Here is a 25,024-nt window from a genome sequence, read left to right as displayed (position 1 = left end):
TTTTGTCGTTTAGCTCCAGTGCAGCATGTCAGTAATCCTTCCTACCTCCAGAGGACACGTGGCAGAGACTTGATTAACTTCCTTGATCAGATTGCCTCCATCACTGTTTCTGCTTAAAAGTGATCTTTAAATTTTGAGACTAAAATACTTAGTTCATTTTCTCTACCTTCTAAACATTACTTTGAGGGGGGAATATTCTGAATGATAAATATGCTGGATAAGAAGGAATATGGGTTATTGTATAATAACTACCGTGCAGTGACCACCTAATGGGAGAGCAGAACCACTTTCTTCCATGTGATCTGCAACAATTGTTGTGCCTCTGCCCTAGCAGTGAACAAACAACATTCCCAGACCTGTGTTGAGATCAGACAATTATGATGCACAACCCAAAAGCCTGGGTATATAGTGCAATGTACAGTAATTTGGGAGTTTATGGAAGCAAACCAACTGACAAGTAACAAATGGTGAAATCAGCAAGGCGTACATTGGCTCTCTTTAAAACATGGCAGGGGAAAGGGAGGGGGCATAACTTTTTGTTAAGTGATTGAAGCCCCTTATTTTTATTCCCTTCCTTTGACTATCCCATTTGTCTGTCGTGGTATGTTTTGTACAAGCAGCCAGCTAAAGCTGTTAGTGAACAATAGGTTTATCCTGCACCCAGGAGAGTGGACAAATATCCTGTAGTAGATCTGCCAGTAACACTTATCTGAATCAACTAGCACTGTGCTTTCTGCTGGAAGCAGTCATCACCTTCCTTCCCAAGAGCTAAAGTGTTTCCCCTCCTGCCTCATTCCCAGACAACCTGACCTTCACTAATGGGTGGCGGGTATCATAGGATGCGGGAGGCTGTGCCTCCCTACACAGCCTGGCGTGGTCCTGCCCATGCTCTGCCCCTAGGAGTCCTCCTGCAGTTCCCAGTGCTCTGCCCTGGACGGGGTTGGGGCTGGCCAGCCTGCCGCAGGGACTTGGGGCAGCTGGCACTGGGGTCACGCTGGCCATCTGGCACTCCGGGACTGGGGGCACTGCTGCTGCTGCGCTGCCCGGTGCACTGGGGCTGGAAGCCACAGTGGGGGCGCTCTGGGCTCCTGCGGGAGGAGGGGGGACAGGAGGGGCAGGGGCTCAGGTAGAAGGGGAGGGGCCAGGGGCTAGCCTCCCCCAGTGGCTGGGTCATTGGCTGCCCATGACTTCGCTGGTGTAGGGAGAGGAAGAACTCCCATGAGTAAAATGCTGACCCCCTTGAAGTCATGACTAGCAACCATCACATGTCATTTTTTCTTTCCCTCTTCTTCTCTAAAAGGAGAAATTGAGTGGGTTTTTTAATAAGTAATTTAATGTGTTACATCCCCTGTGCTCTGTGGGTGTTAGAGAAGCAGATTGAAGACATGCACCTTTATGCTTGGAGTGGAACATGATGAGGTTGGTGAAGTTTTTAGTTCCTTGGGGAGTTCATTCCATAGCCTTGGACCAGCCCTTGAGAAAACCCTGTCTCCTTCACAGGCAGCCTTTATGCTTGAGGTACAAAGTTACATGTGCCTGAGGAGTGGAGCTATGGACTTAGTTCCTCATCTTTGAACTCTCTCTGATCTTTCAGGTATCCTGGGCCTGAACCAGTGATGCCTTGAAGATAAGGACCAAAATCTTGACTTTGACATGGTATTCAATGGGCAGCTAGCATAGCAAGCGGAAGACAGGTTTGATATTGCTCAAGAATTGGCTTTATTAGGCCAGGTTTTTTAAGAAACCAAACAAACTTAAAAGGTCATTTCAGTTTGTGATGTTTTATTACCAAGTAGTGGGTGGAAGCAGCCCTCTTTTAAAAGTACAGTTACAAGTAAGAAAAGAGGATTACCTTACCCGTGATTTTCACCTCACACAGCAGCAGCATAATACAATGATTTTTGCCCAGGTAGTTGAAAATTAACATGCACGTGATGTATTTGAGATGGACAATGAGTTCATGTTACAGCAAGGAATGATCACATTTATTCTGCTTATTACAAAACCATTGGCTATCAGATGGCCAGCATCTTTGGTATCGGTCAAGTAATTCACCAGCAGTACTTGCCGCACGACGTCATCTGTATGCAGCACAGGGGTGGTAGTTTGTCCTGTGGGATAATCACAAAATAGTCAGCAATTTTGGCATGTTCTCTTCGATGTACGTGTTTGAGGAAGTACTGATTTTGGTACTGCATGTATTGTCATTCAAAATAGCCAACACAGGAGGGCATTTCTAGGTTCTAGTGCTTGAATCATACCTAACTTTTTAAATTACAAAGTACTGTTTTTCTTAAGTCTTTGCCACATACTAACCCCCATTAACCCTCCATTTATTACAAGAAGTACAGGAGATGAGGTTTCCCCCTGGAACATAGCTCTGTTCCTATTAACCACATACATTGTGAGAGTCCTTAGAGGCTTGAATCAAAATCTTTGTACTAGTGCTGTACAAGAGCATGCGCACACACGCACAAAATACAGTCCCTGCCTCCAAGAGCTTGTCATCGAAGGAAGCATTTGAACTTTTCACTGATCAGTTAATTTCAAACTTGAAGCATAATTTCAAGTACTTGTATTTTTCTAATGTCAGAAAAATTAATGTCATCCTTATAGAGCAGCTTTCACCCCAAAGCACTCTGCCAACTACAGGATATATAGCAGCACTATACAATAGCCAGTAGGGTCCCCAACATATGGCACTCCCAAGGATCCTCAGCCAAAAGACTAGTCTTACTACAAGTGTTCTGTGTTCTCTTCTCTGCACACAGCAAGAGAGAGAACCATAGTTATTAAGGTCTCATCTGAAAGTTGGTGGACAATGTGAAGTGTCTGCCTTAAAACAAATAAGCAAATCCCTCTTTAAAATGATTTTTTAAGAGGCAAGTAAAAGACCCCCATTTAGTAAAATGGATTCAGCGCAATTTATCTACATGGAAGAAAGTGATTAATCCCCCCCTGCTAGGATTTGAACCTGTGGGTCCTGCTGTTTCTAGGTGCTGATCACATAATTATCAGTTAAACTAGACTGATAATCACTTAGATTTTGGAGAAAGGGGAGTGGACACTATTTGGCATCTCAGAAAACTTCAACAGAGATGTAACATATGAGGTCTCACCTTTTGAAGTTATTGGTGGATGTTTCACCAGGTATGTGTCATTTCACTCTGGTTGATCTGTCCTATAATTTCATTGTATTTTGTGGTCAGGGCATTGGCTTTTCTGGTCAGATGAGTCAGGACACGATACAAGCCTGTAAAGTGATGATAAAGCAGTCCTTCAAGATCGGCCTCTTCTTCGTTCTCTTGTACTTCGTCTCTGCTGGTGATTTGGTGTTTGCTTTCATTTAGAGGCTCCAGTCTACCCTCCACTATAAGTTTGATGGATTTCAGTTGGATGTAGTACTCATACAGGTCCCTGTTGCCAAAATCACCAGTGGATGTGTCATCCTGCTGTTCCATGTAGACGCCTCTGAGGAGGCTGGGAAACATAACCACTTGTTCCATCTTGTGGATGGCAGAAAAGTACTCTTCCATGGCTGTGGTCAGACAGCTTCTCCGGCTCTGAATCTGGCTTCTGCAGGTCTTAACAGGGATGCTGGCTGATGGCGCTGAAGCCTTTCAGGCTGCGTGATTGTTATGATGAGGGTGAAAGGAGCACAGGTGACAGGTGGTTTTTAACAGTGGAAGGAAGGGGTGTGTATACCAGCTAAAGACACTCCTCTGTTTCCAGCTAATCACACCACTGAGCCTCTGCAGGTCTCAAAATCTGTTTAGTAATCTGTTCAGGGTCAGCATTGGGTCTATATTTGCAAACTGGACCTCCCCCAAAATGATCCTTAACTACATTTCAGAACTTGACCTTAAAGCAGGAATTTCATAGGTCACGTTATCTTTCAATGACCAGATAAGAAAATGGCCATGAGGATAACTGCTGTTTGGAACAGAGTTTTCCTGCCCCCTTCCCCCGCCTCCCCCCCAAAAAACTGGAAAAGCTGGTGTCTGAAAAGCTGATGCAAGATGTGAAGGCTGCATAGAGTAATGATTTCCCCTTTTGTCCTAATTCATTACATTTGCACATAGCTTGCCAGCAACGGCAGAGTTGAGTAACCTTGAAACCCATATGCATATCTAGAACTTGAGACTCAGCAAGGATGTGTCTCACAAGTGATCAGCAAACCAGATACATTTTATTAAGCTGAGGCCGAGAGAGAGTTGGAAGTTTGTCTAGATTGCGCAGGGGGAGGGGGGGGAATGATGAGATGACAGAATAATATATCTAGTCAAAATCTGTATTAGCAGGTGGTCCTAGACTTCACTGTGTTAGAACAGACACAGGCAAACCATATTTTCAGCTGGTGAAGAGGATTTATTTTTAGACATCTTGAAGATACTCTCACTTTTTGAGGATTGTATTACAGTAGTGTGGTGAGGGCCTAGCTGAGATTGGAGCCCTATGGTGCTAGCCCCTGTTCAAATATACGGTATCAGACAATCCCTGCCTTAAAGAGTTACAGTCTAAATAGAGCAGGCAGATGAGGGGTGGGAAGGAAACAGAGGCACAAAGAGGTGAAATGCCTGTGATCAGAGCCAGGAATAGAACTTGTGTCCCCTGACTCCCAATGCGGTGCCTTAGCCAATAGATTAAGTTGCTATCCAAAAAACCCTCCAAATGATCTTTAAGTGGCAGATGAAAGGGAAGCAGCCCAGTGGAGCTAACGCACTTGAAAATATTGATACCAAATTCATGGGAGAAATGAGCCCCACCTGGACTCCATTAATTAAACCCACTGAAACAAATGGAAAATAAAGTGTTGTGTAGTGTTTAGAGCAGAAGGCTGGGTATGTACTATTCTTGATTCAGTGCTTCCTTGGGCAAGTCACTGAATTTCTTTGTCTTTATTTCCCCATCTGTGAAATGGGAATAACAACACTTCACAGGAGTGCTAGGAGGCATTCTATGGTGTCCTGTATTTGAAGGGTATCCTTTTCATAATGGACAGCCTCTTCTTTACTTATGGTATCCCAGTATCCTGTTTTCGCTTGACTCATTAGTTACTCCCTTCTCTTTGTGGTGTTAAGACTGGGCTAATAAATTTAGTCCTAATCTGGGAAAGAATTTTACAGATGAACATGAATTGTGTGCATTGGATTGGATGGGTCTCACTGACAATAACAAAACCACTGCATGAATGACTCCAGCAAGTCCCCAAAATATCTCCTGCAAGAATTCTCTTGGAATTTTTATTACATCCATTCTTTTGAGGTTTTCTCAGTTATTTAAAGGCACAGTGCTCTTCTCAAAGCAATCTTCCCTGTGATTTCCTAGCACAGGTGCTCTTCATGGGCCAGATCCTCAGCTAGTATAAATCAGCATAATGCCATCGATTTCACTGGTGCTATCTATGCCAATTTATATCTGCTGAAGATCTGGCCCAGTATTCTTAAATAAAGTGGTTTACTGATTACCAGCACTCATAGATTTTAAAATATGCCCGTTTAAAAGGAAAAACAGGATCCATCCAGTTGTAGATCCCATAAAAAAATATTTTTTAATAGTCGTATAGACTGAGGTTAAAGAATGCAAAGATCTACCGAGTCACCCACTCCTTCTTGCCAGGGCAGACTTGTCCTCTAGCCCACGGTTTCAAACTTGAGAGCCTAAAGTTAGGCAACTAAGGGCCAAATCTTTAACTGATGTAAATTGCTGTCCCTCCCGTGAAGTCAATGAGCTATGTTAATTTACACTAGTTGAGAATCTGTCCCCAGTCTCTAGTTAGGCTCCTAAATAAAAGTGGCCTAATTCTCAGAGGTGCTGAGGCCTCACTCCATCCACTAGGGGTCCCTAAAGCCTCAGAATTTTAAAAGCTCAGCTGTTGACAGAAGTGAAGGCCTGATCCTGATTGTCAGAGGAACTAGAGATGGGCCTGGGCCCTCACAGGCACACTGAACTCTGCGGAAAGCCTATCTGCGATGAACTGGTGGTTGGCTACAGCACAAGGTAAGTAACTTAGGCTCGGTCATTGGATCTGTTGAAGTGTGGTCTGCTGGTTAGAGCCCAGGAATGCAGCATTCCCAGTTCCTGTGGCTTTGAGTCTTGTGATACTTGGTGTCTTTTCTAAAGCCCCTGGAGTCTTGTGATTAGGTGAACAATCTCATCGTTCATTTAAAAAATAAATATCCAGTCCTCGAAACTGTGAAGAAAAGCTTGAAAAAAGGACCCAAGTGCTCCCTAATAACTCAAAAAGCAGAAGGCAAATACCACACACACATCTCCATGTATTTATTTTAAAATCTCATGATGTGGGGGCCTGACTCTCAGCTGTTGAATATTTGGGGTTGGCAACACTTAAGGGGGGGGGGCAGGACTTTGAGGCACAATTCTTGACTCTGCCACTCCTTTGCTGTGTGGCCACTGCCAAGCCCCTTGATGTTCTGTGTCTCCATTTGTGCTTCTGTGGAAAAAGTGGGGTGATAACTAATATTCAAGTGATTTGAGATCCTCCCAGGAAAGGTGCAAAAGACTAAACAAGGTGACTTTTCAGTTTGATGCACTAACGGCTCAAGCCTGCAGGGTGTAGACCACTCCAAGGAGGCACTCGGACCAAGGTGTTTCCGCATCTAACTCCTACAGAATTCAATGCGGGAATCTGGGCCTCAGTGCCTTTCAAGTCTGCCTCCACTACAGACTTAACAATGGGATAACTGTCACTTGGGGGTGTGAAAAATCCACATCTCTGAGCAACATAGTTATACTGACCTTACCACCACGTGTAGACAGCATTATGTCGGCAAGAGAGCTTCTCCCTTCAACATAGCTACAGCCTCTCATGGAGGTAGATTAGCAGTGCCAGTGGCCGAGTTCTGTCCTGCCGGTGTAGGAGCATCTTTATTACAGCGCTTACAGCTACAGGGTGTTAAGTGTAGCCCTGCTCTCAGCAACTGGCTCTCGGCTGCCTGCTCTGCAGCCCATTAAGACTCATAGAGCAGCTGTAGTTTTTAAATCAACTGTTAATGTCTAGTGCAGACATGGTAAGGGAAACAGGACAGCTTTGCAATAGAAACCAAAGCTCGGGTGCTGTGTCAATGAGGTAACAATGAGGTCCCTTTAACAGCCTGATCAAGAAGTCAAATACTCTACACAGATGTCCCTTTAATAAAGCCTTCTGAAAGGAGCCCCTTTTAAGCCAGAGCACAGATAAAACTTAAGTTCCAAACCAGAAGTCCCTGAGTGACAGCAACAGTTCCTTCTGTTGTAAGGCCACAGGCTTCCCTGCAGGCTGGGCAGCTCTGTAGTGTTTCCCCTACTTGCTCAGGCTCTCTCCCTGCCTGGAGAGCTCTGCAATCCCTTCTCTCTCTGCCCTTGAGCCAGGCAGAAGTGGTGCTCCTATCTCCCTGCCTTTAGGGGCATCCCTTCTTCCTAGTTCAGGCTCTTGGGAGCTCCCCTTTCTCCTCAGGAGCTTCCACCTAAGCTCTGTTGTGCCTTTTATCAGGTTCAGGTGCTCCTTGCTTAACTAACTGTCTTCCAGCTGCCTCAGCAGTTAACCTATCCCCAGGCGGATCTGGGTTGCTCATTCCCTTCAGCAGAGCCTGTCCCAGGTATGTGGGATAGCTGGCTCCTTTAAAGATTTAGTTCTGAAGGGAACAGGATTAACATGGGAATGTGTTAACACTCTATATTCCGGCATGGGATTATTCCACTGGTTAGAGGGTAATGTAAGGTGCCCAGGGCCAAGGAAGGGTTACATAAAGACATTCTCCCGATGATGGGCACAGACAGGGAATGTCTGTGCTGCTGTGGACTAAGCGCTAATGGGACTGAGGTGTGTAAAGCCTTAATATAGCAATGAGACCCACACAGGGTGAGCAGTGAACATGCACAATAAACTGGGTGGGGTTTGGTAGCTGCTTCATCCTTCTGGGTATTTTTCTGCATAAGTCAGTGAGAGAGCACAGCGGGGGCTGATCCAGCCTGCGATACTCTGCTCCACAGAGGACCCCAGGGCTATGAGTGAGAAGGCCCTAGCCTATATGCTAGCTCTAACCCCTAGCTCCACAGAGGCACAGCTCCATTGGAGCTCTACAAGGGTCTCCCTTGGGCTGCAATAGCCCCCTCCCCCCCACCCCCGGACTCCAGGAAGAGCTGTATTATCTTTTCCACCTCATTGCTATGGGGCTGGATGGGGCCCTTCCTCCCAGCCCATCCTCTGGCCCACCCAGTCTCCAGTACCCTCCTCCAAAATGGACCCCACCCAATGCAGAGTGGCCTGCATTGGGTCTGGAGGGAGTCAGGGATTGTGCTGCAGGCTGAACCCCTGTTTGGACTGAACCATTTTGAGGCGCACACTATTCCCGATGCTGTGGGTTTTCCCAGTCCTGTCCAGATTGGCAGCATTAACGTGATTCTGATGTGGGATTGGAGGCAGCCCAGGGTGTTAGAATACTCCTGCTTTTCCTAAAGAGGCTGGCGGGGAGACAGATCTCTTTCAGCAGCCGAGTTGGCTCATGTCAACACAGTTAACAGGGCTGCTGTGCTGGGGGGAGTTATAAATAATGACACCCACACAGCTACAGCTGCTAGAAAATGGTGTATGTCAGACTAATGGAAAGAGCGTGGGAAGGAAGGAAAAGTTGAAACAAAGGAGACTAGAAAATGCAAGACCAGAACAGACTGATGGTCTGTCTAGTCAGGGATCCCATCAGATCCTAGCAGATAATCCAGAGGAGAGCATACTCCTGATAATACACACTAAGTGCCCCACATCTGTTGTAAAGATATGGGCCCTGCACCACTACTACAAACTACCCTGCGCCTACAAACTACGTTTAATGTGACACAAGTGAGGGAGGCATGTGGAGAAGCAGGTACAGGAAAGGACTTGGAGACAATAATAAGCTCATCTGGTTTTCTCAGGCACAGGAACATCTTGATAGCTCAGCAAGGCTATTTATAATTGATCTCAGGAGTTAGTTTTGTATGCTCTCTTCCCCTCTCATGGGCTTCAGGGCAAGGGTAAGAATTTTGGAAGTGCTAAGGGAGGTGCTGGGTGAGCCAGCTCCAAAAGGGTGGTCAGAAACCATAATGCACTTTGTATTAGGGTCACCAAGCAGTGATCTCTGGCAAGGAGATGTTGATAAGCAATTTCCACTGTGGGAGTGGAGTCCCTACATTCCAGGGCATCCATCACAGAACCTGCTTGGGTGGATTGGCATTCCTCAAATGGGATTTGTGTACCTACAGGGTGGCGCTGATAAATGGCTGGGAAGCAAAGGGTGGGACCCACAGCAATGTTTGTGCAGGCTGAGGCAGCTTCTGTTTAATTTAGGAGTGTTTCACTGAGGATCAGACCATGCAAGGTGCTGATCCAGCATCCTTCACTAACTGCTGCAGTCAGTGGGAGTTGAGTGTGGCCAGCACCTCGCAGGAGTGATTAGGAGCTACCAGTGGTGACTGATGATGGCTCAGGGCATGACCCTTAATTGAGGAGACAATTAACTGCAGTGGGGTCAGTGTAGGGGGGTCTCCTATTGCTATTGCTGACCTGGAAATTTGCAGATGTCAGTAAATTGGACTAGGTCTCCCAGGCATTAAGAACATAAGAATGGCCATACTGGGTCAGACCAAAGGTCCATCCAGCTCAGTATCCTACGGTGGCCAATGCCAGGTGCCCCAGAGGGAGTGAACCTAACAGGTAATGATCTAGTGATCTCTCTCCTGCCATCCATCTCCACCCTCTGACAAACAGAGGCTAGGGACACCATTCCTTACCCATCCTGGCTAATAGCCATTAATGGACTAACCTACATGAATTTATCCCATTCTCTTTTAAATGCTGTTATAGTCCTAGCCCTCACAACCTCCTCAGGCAAGGAGTTCCACAGGTTGACTGTGCACTGAGTGAAGAACTTCCTTTTATTTGTTTTAAACCTGCTGCCCATTAATTTCCTTTGGTGACCCCTCGTTCTTATATTATGGGAACAAGTAAATAACTTTTCCTTATTCACTTTCTCCACACCACTCATGATTTTATAGACCTCTATCAGATCCCTCCTTAGTCTCCTATTTTCCAAACTGAAAAGTCCTAGCCTCTTTAATCTCTCCTCATATGCGACCTGTTCCAAACCCCTAATCATTTTAGTTGCCCTTTTCTGAACCTTTTCTAATGCCACTATATCTTTTTTGAGACGAGGGGACCACATCTGTACGCAGTATTCAAGATGTGGGTGTACAATGGATTTATACAAGAGCAATTAGACATTCTCCGTCTTATTCGCTATCCCTTTTTTAATGATTCCTAACATCCTGTTTGCTTTTTTGACTGCTGCTGCACACTGCGTGGAAGTCTTCAGAGAACTGTCCATGATGACTCCAAGATCTTTCTCCTGATTAGTTGTAGCTAAATTAGCCCCCATCATATTGTATGTATAATTAGGGTTATTTTTTCCAATGTGCTTTACTTTACATTAATCCATATTAAATTTCATTTGCCATTTTGTTGCCCAATCACTAAGTTTTGTGAGATCTTTTTGAAGTTCTTCACAGTCTGCTTTGGTCTTAACTGTCTTGAGCAGTTTAGTATCATCTGCAAACTTTTCCACCTCACTGTTTACCCCTTTCTCCAGATCATTTATGAATAAGTTGAATAGGATCGGTCCTAGGACTGACCCTTGCGGAACACCACTAGTTACCTCTCTCTGTTCTGAAAATTTACCATTTAGTCCTACCCTTTGTTCCCTGTCTTTTAACCAGATCTCAATCCATAAAAGGATCTTCCCTCTTATCCCATGACAACTTAATTTACGTAAGAGCCTTTGGTCAGGGACCTTGTCAAAGGCTTTCTGGAAATCTAAGTACAGTATGTGCACTGGATCCCCCTTGTCCACATGTTTGTTGACCCCCTCAAAGAACTCTAATAGATTAGTAAGACATGATCTCCCTTTACAGAACCCATGTTGACTTTTGCCCAACAATTTATGTTCTTCTATGTGTCTGACAATTTTATTCTTTACTGTTGTTTAAACTAATTTGCCCAGTACTGACGTTAGACTTACCGGTCTGTAATTGCAAGGATCACCTCTAGAGCCGTTCTTAAATATTGGTGTTACATTAGCTATCTTACAGTCATTAGTGAAGACTAATAAGATTCTACTGTGCCCTCCTGACAAGGCTCCATCCTGCAGTCCTTAGAAAAACTCCAAGAGGTGGCAGCCCAGCCAGAGATAAGCAGACTCAGTGGATCTCCCAGGCAGTCTTGTTTGCAGAGTCCCAGCTGGCATGTAAAACCACCATCCCCAGGGTGAATCCCAACTCCAGCACAGCTACCACTGCAGACACAAGGAGGGGCCGTATGCACCGCTCTGACCCACTGGGCTTAAATCTGACCCTGAATTTACATGCTGGGGCGTCAAAGAAGTTAGAAATGGCCCAAGGAAGTGGGGGGGGTTGTGATCCGAATTGGGTTTAGCTGGGGAGCTCTGCTGAATTGGGGTCTTAGTGAACACCCTGTCAAAATAAAAGACAAAGCAGCAGGAGTCAAAAACAGGTATAACCTCCATAGAATTATGGATGCTAGACTTGTAATCTAGTCCCCTTGCTTTTCCCCTAGAGTCCATTTTATTGTCTAGTCCGACTTAAAACAACCCAAGCAACAGGGCTCCTGCTGGGCTTTTCATGGGAGTGTACAGCCGAACAGATCTCCCTGGTAGGAGATGTTTCCTGATATTCGGTGTCTACAAGTTTTCCTTTGCTGTCTTATTATTATTATTTGTACTGCGGTAGGGCCTGAGAGCCTCAGCCATGGATCAGGATTCCATTGTGCTAGGCACTATACATGCAGGGCAAAAAGCCAGTCCCCTGGCCCCAAAGAGCTGACAATCTAAGTACAAGATAAGAGACAACAGGTGGTTACAGAGAGAGAGAGAGGAATTCCCCCTAGTTCTAGTTTACCCACTCTCCTATACTTTAATTTTCTTATTTCACTTTATGTCACAGCATCAGCTTTCTGTAAGTATTTAATTTTTACCAGGTCTTATTTTATTTTTAGAAAGAGCTATAAAATACTCATCTACTGTACTGTATTGTTTATGTTAAAATCCGGAACAGAAGAGGCAGTTCCAATCTATTGGAAAAATATATCTGCTTTAAAAAAAAAAAAGCTTTTACAGCTGATGTTATTTTCCTAGCAGACCCACAATAACAGCTTGGAGCTGTTCCAGTTTATTGTTAAGTACATATTTTATACAATATAAAAACCACCTATTTATTCACAATAAAAGGCATTGCCAAGTTATTTATCCTTGGATAGGCACCAGGATCCCATCTGTTTTCATCAGAGGATCTGAAAGCACTTTACAAAGGTGGTGAATATCATTATCCCTGTTTTATGAGTGGGGAAACCCAGGCCAAAGGTCACTCAGCACACCAGAGGCAGGAACACAACCCAGCTCTCCTGAGTATCAATCTAGTGCTCTGTCCACTAGGCCATACTACTCTAGTATTGCGGTAGTGCCTAGGAGCCTCAGTCATAAAATGAACCCCCATTGTGCTAGGCACTGTACAACACAGAACAAAAAGACATTCCCTGCCCCAAAGAACTTACAATCTAAGTACTATTCCTCTGCCTTGGAATAGAGAAAAGCTACTAGTGAAAAGTCCATGAGGGGAGGGGTTTACAGCTCCATGGAGCAGATGATTCCAAGCATCATGAGCACCATGGATTCCAAGGAGCTATGGGGAAAGTGGGGCACAACCTAGAGATCTCAACCCTTCTCCGCCTCACTGCTCTGTGACCCTCCTGAGCAGCAAAGTTCCCTCATAAGTCTTTGGCTACTCCCCATCCGGCTACACACTAACCTCTTCTCCAAGATAGTTGATGATGTGGGTTTTTTACATACACAATGGTCATAGAAACAAAGGCAGCGCTGTGTAACTCCTGCTCCCCTACAAAAAGCTGGCTGAATGTCCGGGGGAGGGGGGGAGGGGTGGGGGCTGAGTTCCTAAGTCAAGATAGAGTTGATCTTGTTTGTGGCGTCATCTGTTTAAAAGCAAGTGGAATTGGCTTAATTGACTAGTGGTGTCAGCAGGGCACCATCAGGTCTCCTGAGGACATGTACACAATGGGCCTCACCTGGCTGCCGAGAACAGTTCTAGCACACAATACTCACGGTTCTGTGCAGAGACAAGGAATCAGCCAGGACACAAACACTGGCACAAAGGGGGCTAAGTTTGTGGGAGGGAGAAGGCAAAAGCAATATTCTGTCAAACATCACTCAGTTTTACCCATCAACAGCTGGCCACATCCTCAGGTTCCCATAAGAACATAAGAATGGCCATACTGGATCAGACCAAAGGTCCATCCAGCCCATCCTGTCTACTAACAGTGGCCAATGCCAGGTGCCCCAGAGGGAGTGAATCTAACAGGTAATGATCTAGTGATCTCTCTCCTGCCATCCATCTCCACCCTCTGACAAACAGAGGCTAGGGACACCATTCCTTACCCATCCTGGCTAATAGCCATTAATGGACTTAACCTCCATGAATTTATCTAGTTCTCTTTTAAACCCTGTTATAATCCTAGCCTTCACAACCTCTTCAGGCAAGGAGTTCCACAGGTTGACTGTGCGCTGAGTGAAGAAGAACTTCCTTTTATTTGTTTTAAACCTGCTCCCCATTAATTTCATTTGGTGGCCCCTAGTTCATATATTATGGGAACAAGTAAATAACTTTTCCTTATTCACCTTCTCCACACCACTCATGATTTTATAGACCTCTATCAGATCCCCCCTTAGTCTCCTATTTTCCAAACTGAAAAGTCCCAGCCTCTTTAATCTCTCCTCATATGGGACCCGTTCCAAACCCCTAATCGTTTTAGTTGCCCTTTTCTGAACCTTTTCTAATGCCAGTATATCTTTTTTGAGATGAGGGGACCACATCTGTACGCAGTATTCAAGATGTGGGCGTACCATGGATTTATATAAGGGCAATAAGATATTCTTCATCTTATTCTCTATCCGTTTTTTAATGATTCCTAACATTCCGTTTGCTTTTTTGACTGCTGCTGCACACTGCATGGACGTCTTCAGAGAACTATCCACGATGACACCAAGATCTCTTTCCTGATCAGGCAGGAACGTCTGTGAGGGGACGGCTCCTACTTCATACTGAGAATGAGGGGCGATCAGCAGGTTATCTCAAGTGCCTATATACAAATGCACAAAGCCTTGGAAACAAGCAGGGAGAACTGGAGGTCCTGGTGAAGGCAAGGAATTATGACGTGATTGGAATAACAGAGACTTGGTGGGATAACTCACATGACTGGAGTACTGTTATGGATGGCTATAAACTGTTCAGGAAGGACAGGCAGGGCAGAAAAGGTGGGGGAGTAGCACTGTATGTAAGGGAGCAGTATGACTGCTCAGAGCTCTGGTATGAAACTGCAGAAAAACCTGAGTGTCTCTGGATTAAGTTTAGAAGTGTGAGCAACAAGAGTGATGTAGTGGTGGGAGTCTGCTATAGACCACCGGACCAGGGGGATGAGGTGGACGAGGCTTTCTTCCGGCAACTTGCAGAAGCTACCAGATTGCACGCCCTGGTTCTCATGGGTGACTTTAATCACCCTGATATCTGCTGGTAGAGCACTACAACGGTGCACAGACAATCCAGGAAGTTTTTGGAAAATGTAGGGGCAATTTCCTGGTGCAAGTGCTGGAGGAGCCAACTAGGGGGAGAGCTTTTCTTGACCTGCTGCTCACAAACCGGGAAGAATTAGTAGGGGAAGCAAAAGTGGATGGGAATCTGGGAGGCAGTGACCATGAGTTGGTCGAGTTCAGGATCCTGACACGGGGAAGAAAGGGAAGCAGCAGAATATGGACCCTGGACTTCAGGAAAGCAGACTTTGACTCCCTTAGGGAACTGATGAGTAGGATCCCCTAGGGGAATAACATGACGGGGAAAGGAGTCCAGGAGAGCTGGCTGTATTTCAAGGAATCCCTGTTGAGGTTGCAGGGACAAACCATCCCGATGTGTCGAAAGAATAGTAAATATGGCAGGCGACCAGCTTGGCTTAACAGTGAAATCCTGGCGGATCTTAAACATAAAAAAGAAGCTTACAAGATGTGGAAGATTGGACAAATGACCAGGGAAGAGTATAAAAATGTTGCTCGGGCATGTAGGAATGAAATCAGGAGGGCCAAATCGCACCTGGAGCTGCAGCTAGCAAGAGATGTTAAGAGTAACAAGAAGGGTTTCTTCAGGTATGTTGGCAACAAGAAGAAAGCCAAGGAAAGTGTGGGCCCCTTACTGAATGAGGGAGGCAACCTAGTGACAGAGGATGTGGAAAAAGCTAATGTACTCAATGCTTTTTTTGCCTCTGTCTTCACAAACAAGGTCAGCTCCCAGACTGCTGTGCTGGACAACACAGCATGGGGAGTAGGTGGCCAGCCCTCTGTGGAGAAAGAAGTGGTTAGGGACTATTTAGAAAAGCTGGACGTGCACAAGTCCATGGGGCCGGATGCGTTGCATCCGAGAGTGCTAAAGGAGTTGGCGGCTGTGATTGCAGAGCCATTGGCTATTATCTTTGAAAACTCATGGCGATAGGGGGAAGTCCCGGACGACTGGAAAAAGGCTAATGTAGTGCCCATCTTTAAAAAAGGGAAGAAGGAGGATCCTGGGAACTACAGGCCAGTCAGCCTCACCTCAGTCCCCGGAAAAATCATGGAGCAGGTCCTCAAGGAATCAATCCTGAAGCACTTACACGAGAGGAAAGTGATCAGGAACAGTCAGCATGGATTCACCAAGGGAAGGTCATGCCTGACTAATCTAATCGCCTTCTATGATGAGATTACTGGTTCTGTGGATGAAGGGAAAGCGGTGGATGTATTGTTTCTTGACTTTAGCAAAGCTTTTGACACGGTCTCCCACAGTATTCTTGTCAGCAAGTTAAAGAAGTATGGGCTGGATGAATGCACTATAAGGTGGGTAGAAAGTTGGCTAGATTGTCGGGCTCAACGGGTAGTGATCAATGGCTCCATGTCTAGATGGCAGCCGGTATCAAGTGGAGTGCCCCAAGGGTCGGTCCTGGGGCCGGTTTTGTTCAATATCTTCATAAATGATCTGGAGGATGGTGTGGATTGCACTCTCAGCAAATTTGCGGATGATACTAAACTAGGAGGAGTGGTAGATACGGTGGCAGGTAGGGATAGGATACAGAGGGACCTAGACAAATTGGACGATTGGGCCAAAATAAATCTGATGAGGTTCAACAAGGATAAGTGCAGCGTCCTGCACTTAGGACGGAAGAATCCAATGCACCGCTACAGACTAGGGACCGAATGGCTCGGCAGCAGTTCTGCGGGAAAGGACCTAGGGGTGACAGTGGACGAGAAGCTGGATATGAGTCAACAGTGTGCCCTTGTTTCCAAGAAGGCCAATGGCATTTTGAGATGTATAAGTAGGGGCATAGCCAGCAGATCGAGGGACGTGATCGTTCCCCTCTATTCGACATTGGTGAGGCCTCATCTGGAGTACTGTGTCCAGTTTTGGGCCCCACACTACAAGAAGGATGTGGAAAAATTGGAGAGAGTCCAGCGAAAGGCAACAAAAATGATTAGGGGTCTGGAACACATGACTTATGAGGAGAGGCTGAGGGAACTGAGGATGTTTAGTCTACGGAAGAGAAGAATGAGGGGGGATTTGATAGCTGCTTTCAACTACCTGAAAGGGGGTTCCAAAGAGGATGGATCTAGACTGTTCTCAGTGGTAGCAGATGACAGAACAAGGAGTAATGGTCTCAAGTTGCAGTGGGGGAGATTTAAGTTGGATATTAGGAAAAACTTTTTCACTTGGAGGGTGGTGAAACACTGGAATGCGTTACCTAAGGAGGTGGTAGAATCTCCTTCCTTAGAAGTTTTTAAGGTCAGGCTTGACAAAGCCCTGGCTGGGATGATTTAATTGGGGATTGGTCCTGCTTTGAGCAGGGGGTTGGACTAGATGACCTCCTGAGGTCCCTTCCAACCCTGATATTCTATGATTCTATGATCAGTTGTAGCTAAATTAGCCCCCATCATATTGTATGTATAGTTGGGGTTATTTTTTCCAAAGTCCATTACTTTACGTTTATCCACATTAAATTTCATTTGCCATTTTGTTGCCCAATTCCTTAGTTTTGTAAGATCTTTCTGACGTTCTTCACAGTCTGTTTTGGTCTTAACTATCTTGAGCAGTTTAGTATCATCTGCAAACTTTGCCACCTCACTCTTTATCCCTTTCTCCAGATCATTTATCATTCTCGAGGCTTGGGCTGTGACCTTTGTGGTCCTCATAGATTGGGCCTGCTCAGTTAACAGTTCTAAGAATTCTCCTCTCCTTCAGGCTGGTGGACAGGGCGGTTGGGGAAGTGCAGGAGCAGCTTTCAGTGATTTTCCGAGTGCTTCTTGCCAAGGCACAGCCCAACACAGAGATCCGGGCTGACATTGCAGTCCAATACAAGGTAAAATCTAGGCTTCTAGGCTATACTTCCCCTAAAGGAGGAGCCTAACTAACTGCCCTAACAATGGTCACCGTGGCTTTTCCAGCGGCACATAGAACAGCAGCGACAATGAAGATGCCGATGGTGGGAAACCCATGAACCTTGTCACTCTAGACTATGGAGCCTTTCAAGCTCTCTGCCTTTTTTCCCTTTCCCAAGGGAGAGTGAGACGCAAACCAGCAGGCTGTGGGGAGCTATGGGAGAGCACAGTCAGTGTTTTGGGGGGGATGAGAGCCCTCTCTCAGCTCCGCCTCTCTCATCCCCCCCAAATCACTGACTGTGCTCTTCCAGGGCATTGTTTGCTCTCCCCACACCTTCCCCAGTAGCCTCCCTTCGACGGGGAAGAAAAGAGAAGAGCACCAGGCTGCAAGAGCAACTGTTTCCATGTAGTGCTAGGGCAGAGGACTTTGTTCCGGAGTCAGACACTGACAGTTCAAAGCTTCTTGCAGGAGCCAATTGCAGCCCCACAGGGTGGAGGGCTACAGCCAAACAGGCCAGACCAGTGGGCCCACTGTCTCTACCGGGGCCAGTTCTAGCGGCTTCAGAGGCAGGTGTACAATGCCCACAACTCTGCAGTGACGTGCCCCCTGGGCAGAAAGGGTGGGGGGAAGGGGTTCTTAAACTCATTTCAAACAGGAGTGATTTGGCAGTTGGAAATCAAAAACCCATAACAAAAAAAATCCAACTGGGAGAAGCTCATATACTAGGACCGTGAAACAGCGTCTTAAAACTAGCCATGCTGTCAGCAGGGTTCTGCAAGCTCAGCTTCAGAGCAACAACGATCCTACATCTCACAGACATGGCACCTTTCAGTCCGACAACTCAGAATGCTTCACAAACACTGGCCTTGATTCTTCAGGGTCACATGCTGGTGTAAGTGACCCCAGCATAAAGCAGGGGTAAGAGAATGGAGACTGAGGCCCAGGAACTGTAACCCGTTCAAGAGGCTGGTCCACCAGAGGAAATAGCCTACTACTGCTACCACCTTTGCTTAAGTGGGGGAGATCTGTGCTGTGTTGTTGAAGGGCCTGTGTTCAGATCCTGAGGAGGCCATAAGCACCCCTGATTTTGGTTTTGGCAAATCCTATTGATGAGCTTTAACAAAGCTAACCTCTCCCCTCTTTATTTGCCATGCTCTAGTTCAGGGGTTTTCAACCTTTTTTTTCTGGGGGCCCCTAACATGCTATAAGAATTTCATGCCCCACCTGTGCCACAACGTTTTCTGCATATCCAGTAGATTAAAAGCCAGGGCCAGGGTTAGGGGGTAGCAAGCAGGGCAGTTGCCTACCAGGGCCCCACGCCACAGGGGGCCCCATGAAGCTAAGCTGCTCGGGCTTCGATTTCAGCCCCCGGTGGTGGGGCTCGGGCTTTGGCTTTCTGCCCTGGGCCCCAGCAAGTCTAACACTGGCCCCTCTCTGGTTTATTTTGATTGACCCCCTGAAATCTGCTCAAGGCCCTCCCGGGGCTCCCGGACTCCTGGTTGAGAACCACTGCTCTAGTTAAAAGTTTGCAAGGGTAGAGAGGTGAGGTTCCATCCATCCAATCCTGCAACTGCTGGAACAGAGGCTGGTAACTCCAGTAACAAAAACTCACTGTACAGAACGAACTTTGAATTTATATCAGTCAACAGCTTCAGGTTTACAAGTGAATTAAATCCAGGATGTTCGAAAGGCATAAGTGAGTTGTCCCCATGTAAGAATGGGATTTGCAAAAATCAGTGACCTAGAAAATTCAGACCTGCCAACTCTCACTGTTTTCCAGTGAGTCTTGATTGTTTATGTGTTAAGAGGCTCACACAACCTCCTACCTCCAAGGACATCTCAGGTTTCACTGCAGTCAGCTCTGTTAACTCTTTAGGCCTGGCAAAGAGAAAATCCAAGCACTGCACTAAAAAGAATGCATAGTAACTCAGACATGGATTATTCGTGAGGATCTCTGGGGAGAAATGGTTACAGCTGTGCAGGAAGCTCTGAACATAACCTAACAGGATGTCACACTCGTCTGGTCTGGGTTGCATCATAAAGTCAAGACTTGGGCCAAGTTCACTGAAAGGTTCATTCAGGTGCATGAGTCATTCAGTGGAATCTTGGCCTAGCTTTGATCAAGCCTTGGCTGATGATGGGTTTAATTTCAAAAACTAGTGACATGAGTCAAATTCAAATCTCTTTCACTTTGTGCTGCAAGCTTCTTTCTGGATCAAACCTTAAAGCCTGGTTCTTGCCGGGGGAGAGGGATGCAAACCCACACAAAGCAAAACCAAAAAAGAGTTGGCATGAACATTTGCAAACTGACACAGTCCAGCTGTGGGAAGGAGGCGCAAAGAGAGAAAGACAGACAGACTAAGGAGAGGATATACTGGCCTCTGACGTAACAGGTGAACCTCAAAAAATCTGGAGCAGAGATGAGGCTGTACTGCAAGATTCTGCTATGGATCTGAATTTCAGCAACGTTTTTGGGTCAGGTCTTGGATTCAGCACTCTCCCTCCTTTTAGGGTGACCAGATAGCAAGTGGGAAAAATTGGGATACTTTTTTTTCCCAGAGGATAGAGGGCGAATAGTTGCATATAAAAGACAAAGTCCCTAATAGTAGGACAGTCCCGATAATAGCAGGAGATCTGGTCACCCTATCTCCTTTAGAGTTCCTGTTTATATTCACTCTTATTTGAACCTCTGTGGTTTAAAAATCTGGCTGGAAATCTCATTAGCATAGATTCCCCTCCCCTCCCCCCACGAGTTTTCTGATGCTGCCTGACTCCAGCTAGGCTGGCAATACCACAACCAAGGAATTTCTGGTACTTTCCACCTTTGATCCCAGGTGAATCCAGGTGTATGAAAAATGCGGTGAGGCGAGGATGTTAACCAAACGTTTGTGAACTATCAAAAAAGGTTCAGGGTTGAGTGGAGCTTCGGCTCTGGTCTTATTTTACCTGCACCAATTAATGAATGTCTGAGCACCCCAGAAAACACAGGCACGTATGGGCATCCGAGTCTTGACGTGTTGGCCAGAGCGCATGTGAACTATGGACTGTAAGGTTCAGACTAACCCACGTACTGTGTCTTTAAACAGAGTGAGGAGGCCGAAGGGCTGGGACAGCAGGGAGTAACCAGTTCAGCCAGAGAGTTGTCACACATGGCAGTGCTCCCGGACAGGCTCTGTGCATTGGGAGGGATTGTCTGGGGTTTAGTCACTGCATTGGTATCACAGGCGGATGCACTGGGCACTCAGCCCAGGTCCACCCTGCCCCTCACAAGGTGTGCGACTTGCCAGAGGGCTGATGAATACACACTTCCGCTTACAGGCTCAGCCTGCCGCTCTGTCACACCTGTAAGCTGTCGCACAGCAGCACCTGAGCACACTTGCGCCCTTAGGACAGCAGCTGGGCTGGAGTCACATACAGGAGCCGAGAACAGACCTGAGCCACTGCACAGAAGCTGAGGGAGAATTAGAGAAGGGAGCCTGGAGCTATCCTGTACCCCTTGGCAGAGGCCGGGAGAGTCAGAGAGAAGCCCTGATCTGAGTGCCAAGCAGCAAGTTCCTCTTGTACCTCTGAGCTTCCTGCTCCCTTCCTTTGCCCTGCAGGCCTGGGGGAGATGAGCATTTCATCTGAGCACCGATCCCTGGGGAAACAAGTCACGAGCAGTCTACAAACGGTGAGGGGGCTTGGCAATCTTCTGCCTGGTGGGGGTCTCAGCAGTTTGGGGGTGGGAACAGCATCCTCCTTTGCCCCATTCTGGATCTTATGCTGCTTTTAGCCTGCTTGCCATGTCTGAGACTCAGGGGTCAGCCAGCACCCAGAGATATGACCCAGAGGTGACTGTATGAAAAGCCTTTAGTTCCAGTTTGATCACATTGTCCATTCTGAGCATAATGGTGCCTTCAGCTTAGACACAAGAGTTCTGGCAATGACACGGCCTGCACTCGGCAGTGATTTCTGCTCCTGAACTGAAGGGTTTAACTTGTATTTGTTGGAAAATTTAAAAAAAACAAAAACGCAAGCTTTTCTTGCTCGATGGGGAGTTATATAGTTGACAATTGCAAGGAAGTTATCCTCGCATTTTAGATTTGCAGAACATTGACACCAGACTAGAATAGCAGGTTTGCTAATTCACGCTAATGTTAAGGACACCTAGGTCAGGTCTACACTAGGAAATTAGCTTGGTATACCTACATTGCTCAGGGTATGAAAAATCCACATCCCTGAGTGACACAGTTAAATCGACCTAACCCCTGGTGTGGACAGCGCTAAGTCAGCAGGAGAATTCACCTGTCGGGGAGGCAGAGTACCTACGTGCACAGCGTAGGTAGCCTCTTCACTGAAGTGCTACAGTGGCATAGCTGGAGTGTTTTAAGTGTAGACTTGCCCTTAGTGAGAGTCCCCAATAATAATACCCAGCTGGTATATAATGCTTGTCATCAGGAGATTTCCAAGTGCTTTACAAAGGAAGTCAGTATCACAATCCCCATTTTATAGATTAGGAAACTGAGGCACGGAGCTGGGACGTGACTTGTCCAAGGCCAGCCAGCAGGCCAGTGGCAGAAGCAGGACTACAACCTAGGTCTCCTGAGTCCAAAGCCAATGCTCTAGCCACTAGACCACATTACCAAGGGTTACTAATTAGTGAGTTGTAAAACGTGTTCATTTCCTTTGACAGAGTAGTTTGCTGTTAGTCATTGATGACAACCCTTTGTAAAGGTTTCTGTAAAAGGAGCGAAGGCTCAGCAGTACAAGACCTCGCTTCCCAGCCCTGCTGTTTGATCTTTGCTGGGAAGTGGGGTGAAATTGCTAGTTTTCAGGTGGGACTTATTGAGTTTGTGGGCTAGTGTAAAAACATTAAGTGAGGTTCCACTATATAAGTATTGTTGGGTCTTGGTCTCCTTTTCCTGCACCTGGCACAGTCATTTACACCTCTGTCAGGTGGGTGAAAATAATTCCCAGTGTGAATGACACCATTGTACACCCACTTTGCTTTGGTGTAAATGACTGTGCAAGGTGCAGGGCAATGCAGAATCAGGCCCTTTTTATTTCACTGTTCCTTGGACCTAAGCTTATATGTAACCTTCATGTTCCCCCTACATTTTCTGGCTACAGGCTCAATCCTGAGCACCTGGGCCCTGACCTAGCAAAGCACTTTAAGCTTGCGATTAGTTCTGATGGAGTTGATCCTTACATGATCAAGCCCTATGTGGATGAAAAAGAGCAGATGAGCTACGACAGGAAGTCAGTTTTGTGCCTGATGCTTTCCCAGCAGCTGGGTGTGGTTGTAGCAATATAGAGCACATGACTTGCATTCCAGGAATAATTGTGTTAGAGAACACAAACCTGCTTCGCTCCTTCCCTCCCCACACACTTTGCTGCACTGAGCACTAAATAAAGTGGCTCTGCAGAAAGGGGTGAGGTGTCACTTTTTCATCACTCAGCACTGGGGATATTGTGCTGCTGGAGGAGCCATCAGAAGTAACTAGTCTACACTGGCAACGCTAAAGCACTGCCACGGCAGCACTTTAACATGGCGTGTGTGGTCGCAGCGCAGCACTGGGAGAGAGCTCTCCCAGCGCTCTAAAAAAACCATCTCCCCGAGGGGCACGGCTCCCAGTGCTGGTGCACTGTCTACACTGGTGCTTTACAGCCCTGAAATTTGCTGCGCTCAGGGTGTTTTTGCCAGTGTAGACCAGGCCTAAGATTGTGACCTCTCTGGGCATTCAAGGATCCCATGGCATTTTCCACAAAAGTGATGACATTATGGCCTGCAGAAATTCAAATTTGAGTAAGTTCCCCTGTAGTGTTAGGTTGGCATATTCTTCTTCACTTCATGGCCTAAACGCTATGGGAAAGGTTTAGGCTGCCTTGATAAACAGCTGTTATCCTCCACCCCAGAAATGGCTGCATTTCAGTGGTGCATGATCAGCTAATCTGGTCCAGTTTTTGGATTTATAACAATGGCCCAAAATAGGTAAAACTAATTTGGGATTTTGTTACTAAAATTTCACACAACTCTTGTCCCAGCTCTTAAGGGAAAACCCAAATTAAGGGGAGAGGAAAATAAAATTTTAGTTATTAATACTGTAACAAATCCTTGGTTGTCCTCATGCTTGTTGCTATCACCTCAATGAAACTTCACAATAGCAGGGAGCGACCTCAGCACTTTCTGTTCCCAAGGCACAGGCCTCTATCATGTGAGCTAATGGGAAATGCAAAGAGACAGAATGGTCCAGCAGTTAGGGCTCTCATCTGAAATCCAAGTTCAAGTCCCTGTGTGACCTTGGCCAAGTCACTTAGTCTCTCTGTGCCTCAGCTTCCTAACTCTAAAATGAGGATAATGGCATTTCCCTACCTCACAGGGGTGTTGTGTGGAGAAATCCATTACAGAATGTGAGCTGCTTAGATATTATGGCAATGGGAATCATATAAGTATCTTAGACAGACTCTTGGTTAGCTATTAGCAGGATATGAACTCAGATGCAGAGGTGAGCAGTTCTGAGCCCATCCACTCGGGGGCAGTGACACACTAGCCAGTTAATTCCAATTCCCCGCTGCTCTGACATGTAATGGGTGTGGTATTTTCCCACTGTGATTGCAGCTGTCACCGATCGTGGAGTTAAACATTGGCGGGGAGGTGTACACAACAACGCTAAGCACCCTGAAGAAACACCCTGGCTCCAAGCTGGCAGAGATGTTTACTGGCCAGCCCAAGCTCAGGACTGACTCAGAGGGGAGGTTCTTCATTGACAGGCCAGGCACCTATTTTAAGTACATCTTGGAATACCTCCGCAGTAACCAGGTGCCCACCCAGTGCATCCAGGATGTGTATAAAGAGGCATTGTTCTATGACATTGAGCCTCTGGTCAAGCAGCTGGAGGACTCCCCTCAGATTTTTGGGGAGGTGGTTGCAAGGAAGCAGTTTCTGGCCCACGTGCCCAACTACAGCGAGAATATTGAGCTGATGATTCGCATTGCCAGGGCGGAGGCGGTAGCCTCTCGCCAGTCCAGCGTCACAGTGTGTGTGGTCAGGACCGAGGAGGATGCAGCCAAGTGTCACGACACCCTGAACAGCTTGGACATGGATAAGAAATCTGTGGTGAAGTTTGGCCCCTGGAAGGCAACGCCGAGCATTTCTGACCTGTTGGATTGCATTAAAATGGACATTGAAGCCAAAGGATACAAGATTTCCTTCCAGCCCCACGTCACGGAGAAAGGCTTCCGGATCAAATCCTACGTCTTCTTCTACAAATTTCTGTTCACCTGGTGGTAGCAAAAGGGAAGGGTTGGCAGTGATTTTTAAATGGGTATTAAAATAAATGTTGTTTTAATATAGAAAATCTCTCAGAGACCAGATTCTGGAATCTGGCCAAACTGCACACCTCACAAGTTGAGATGTGTGTGCAACGGGAGTGTAAATCCTCCCCGCCCCCATGCTATTCCAAAACTGAGTCTATCGTGTACAGGCCTGGTCTTCCAGTGTAAGTCAGAGCAGCCTTAGACTGATTGCTAACAGCCCCAA

General features: G+C 46.5%; 2 protein-coding genes across 2 annotated transcripts; one reads left to right on the top strand and one right to left on the bottom strand.

Moving 5' to 3' along the window:
- Positions 1-3,143: 3,143 nt before the first annotated feature.
- THRSP (thyroid hormone responsive) lies at positions 3,144-3,612 on the bottom strand. Its single transcript, XM_074942878.1, has one exon. It carries the CDS (start codon positions 3,534-3,536, stop codon positions 3,144-3,146), a length of 393 nt encoding a protein of 130 aa, XP_074798979.1. The 5' UTR covers positions 3,537-3,612.
- A 17,084-nt stretch (positions 3,613-20,696) lies between these two features.
- Positions 20,697-24,775, top strand: KCTD14 (potassium channel tetramerization domain containing 14). Its single transcript, XM_074943053.1, has 2 exons — positions 20,697-21,175; positions 24,104-24,775. The coding sequence occupies exons 1-2, from the start codon at positions 21,116-21,118 to the stop codon at positions 24,773-24,775; spliced, it is 732 nt and encodes a 243-aa protein (XP_074799154.1). The 5' UTR covers positions 20,697-21,115.
- The last annotated feature ends 249 nt before the right edge of the window (positions 24,776-25,024 follow it).

This window comes from Natator depressus, chromosome 1 (assembly GCF_965152275.1).
Source record: "Natator depressus isolate rNatDep1 chromosome 1, rNatDep2.hap1, whole genome shotgun sequence".
Classification (NCBI taxonomy): Eukaryota; Metazoa; Chordata; order Testudines; family Cheloniidae; genus Natator; species Natator depressus.
The sequence above is the reverse complement of the archived record's forward strand: the minus strand, read 5'-3'. Positions and strand labels throughout refer to the sequence as shown.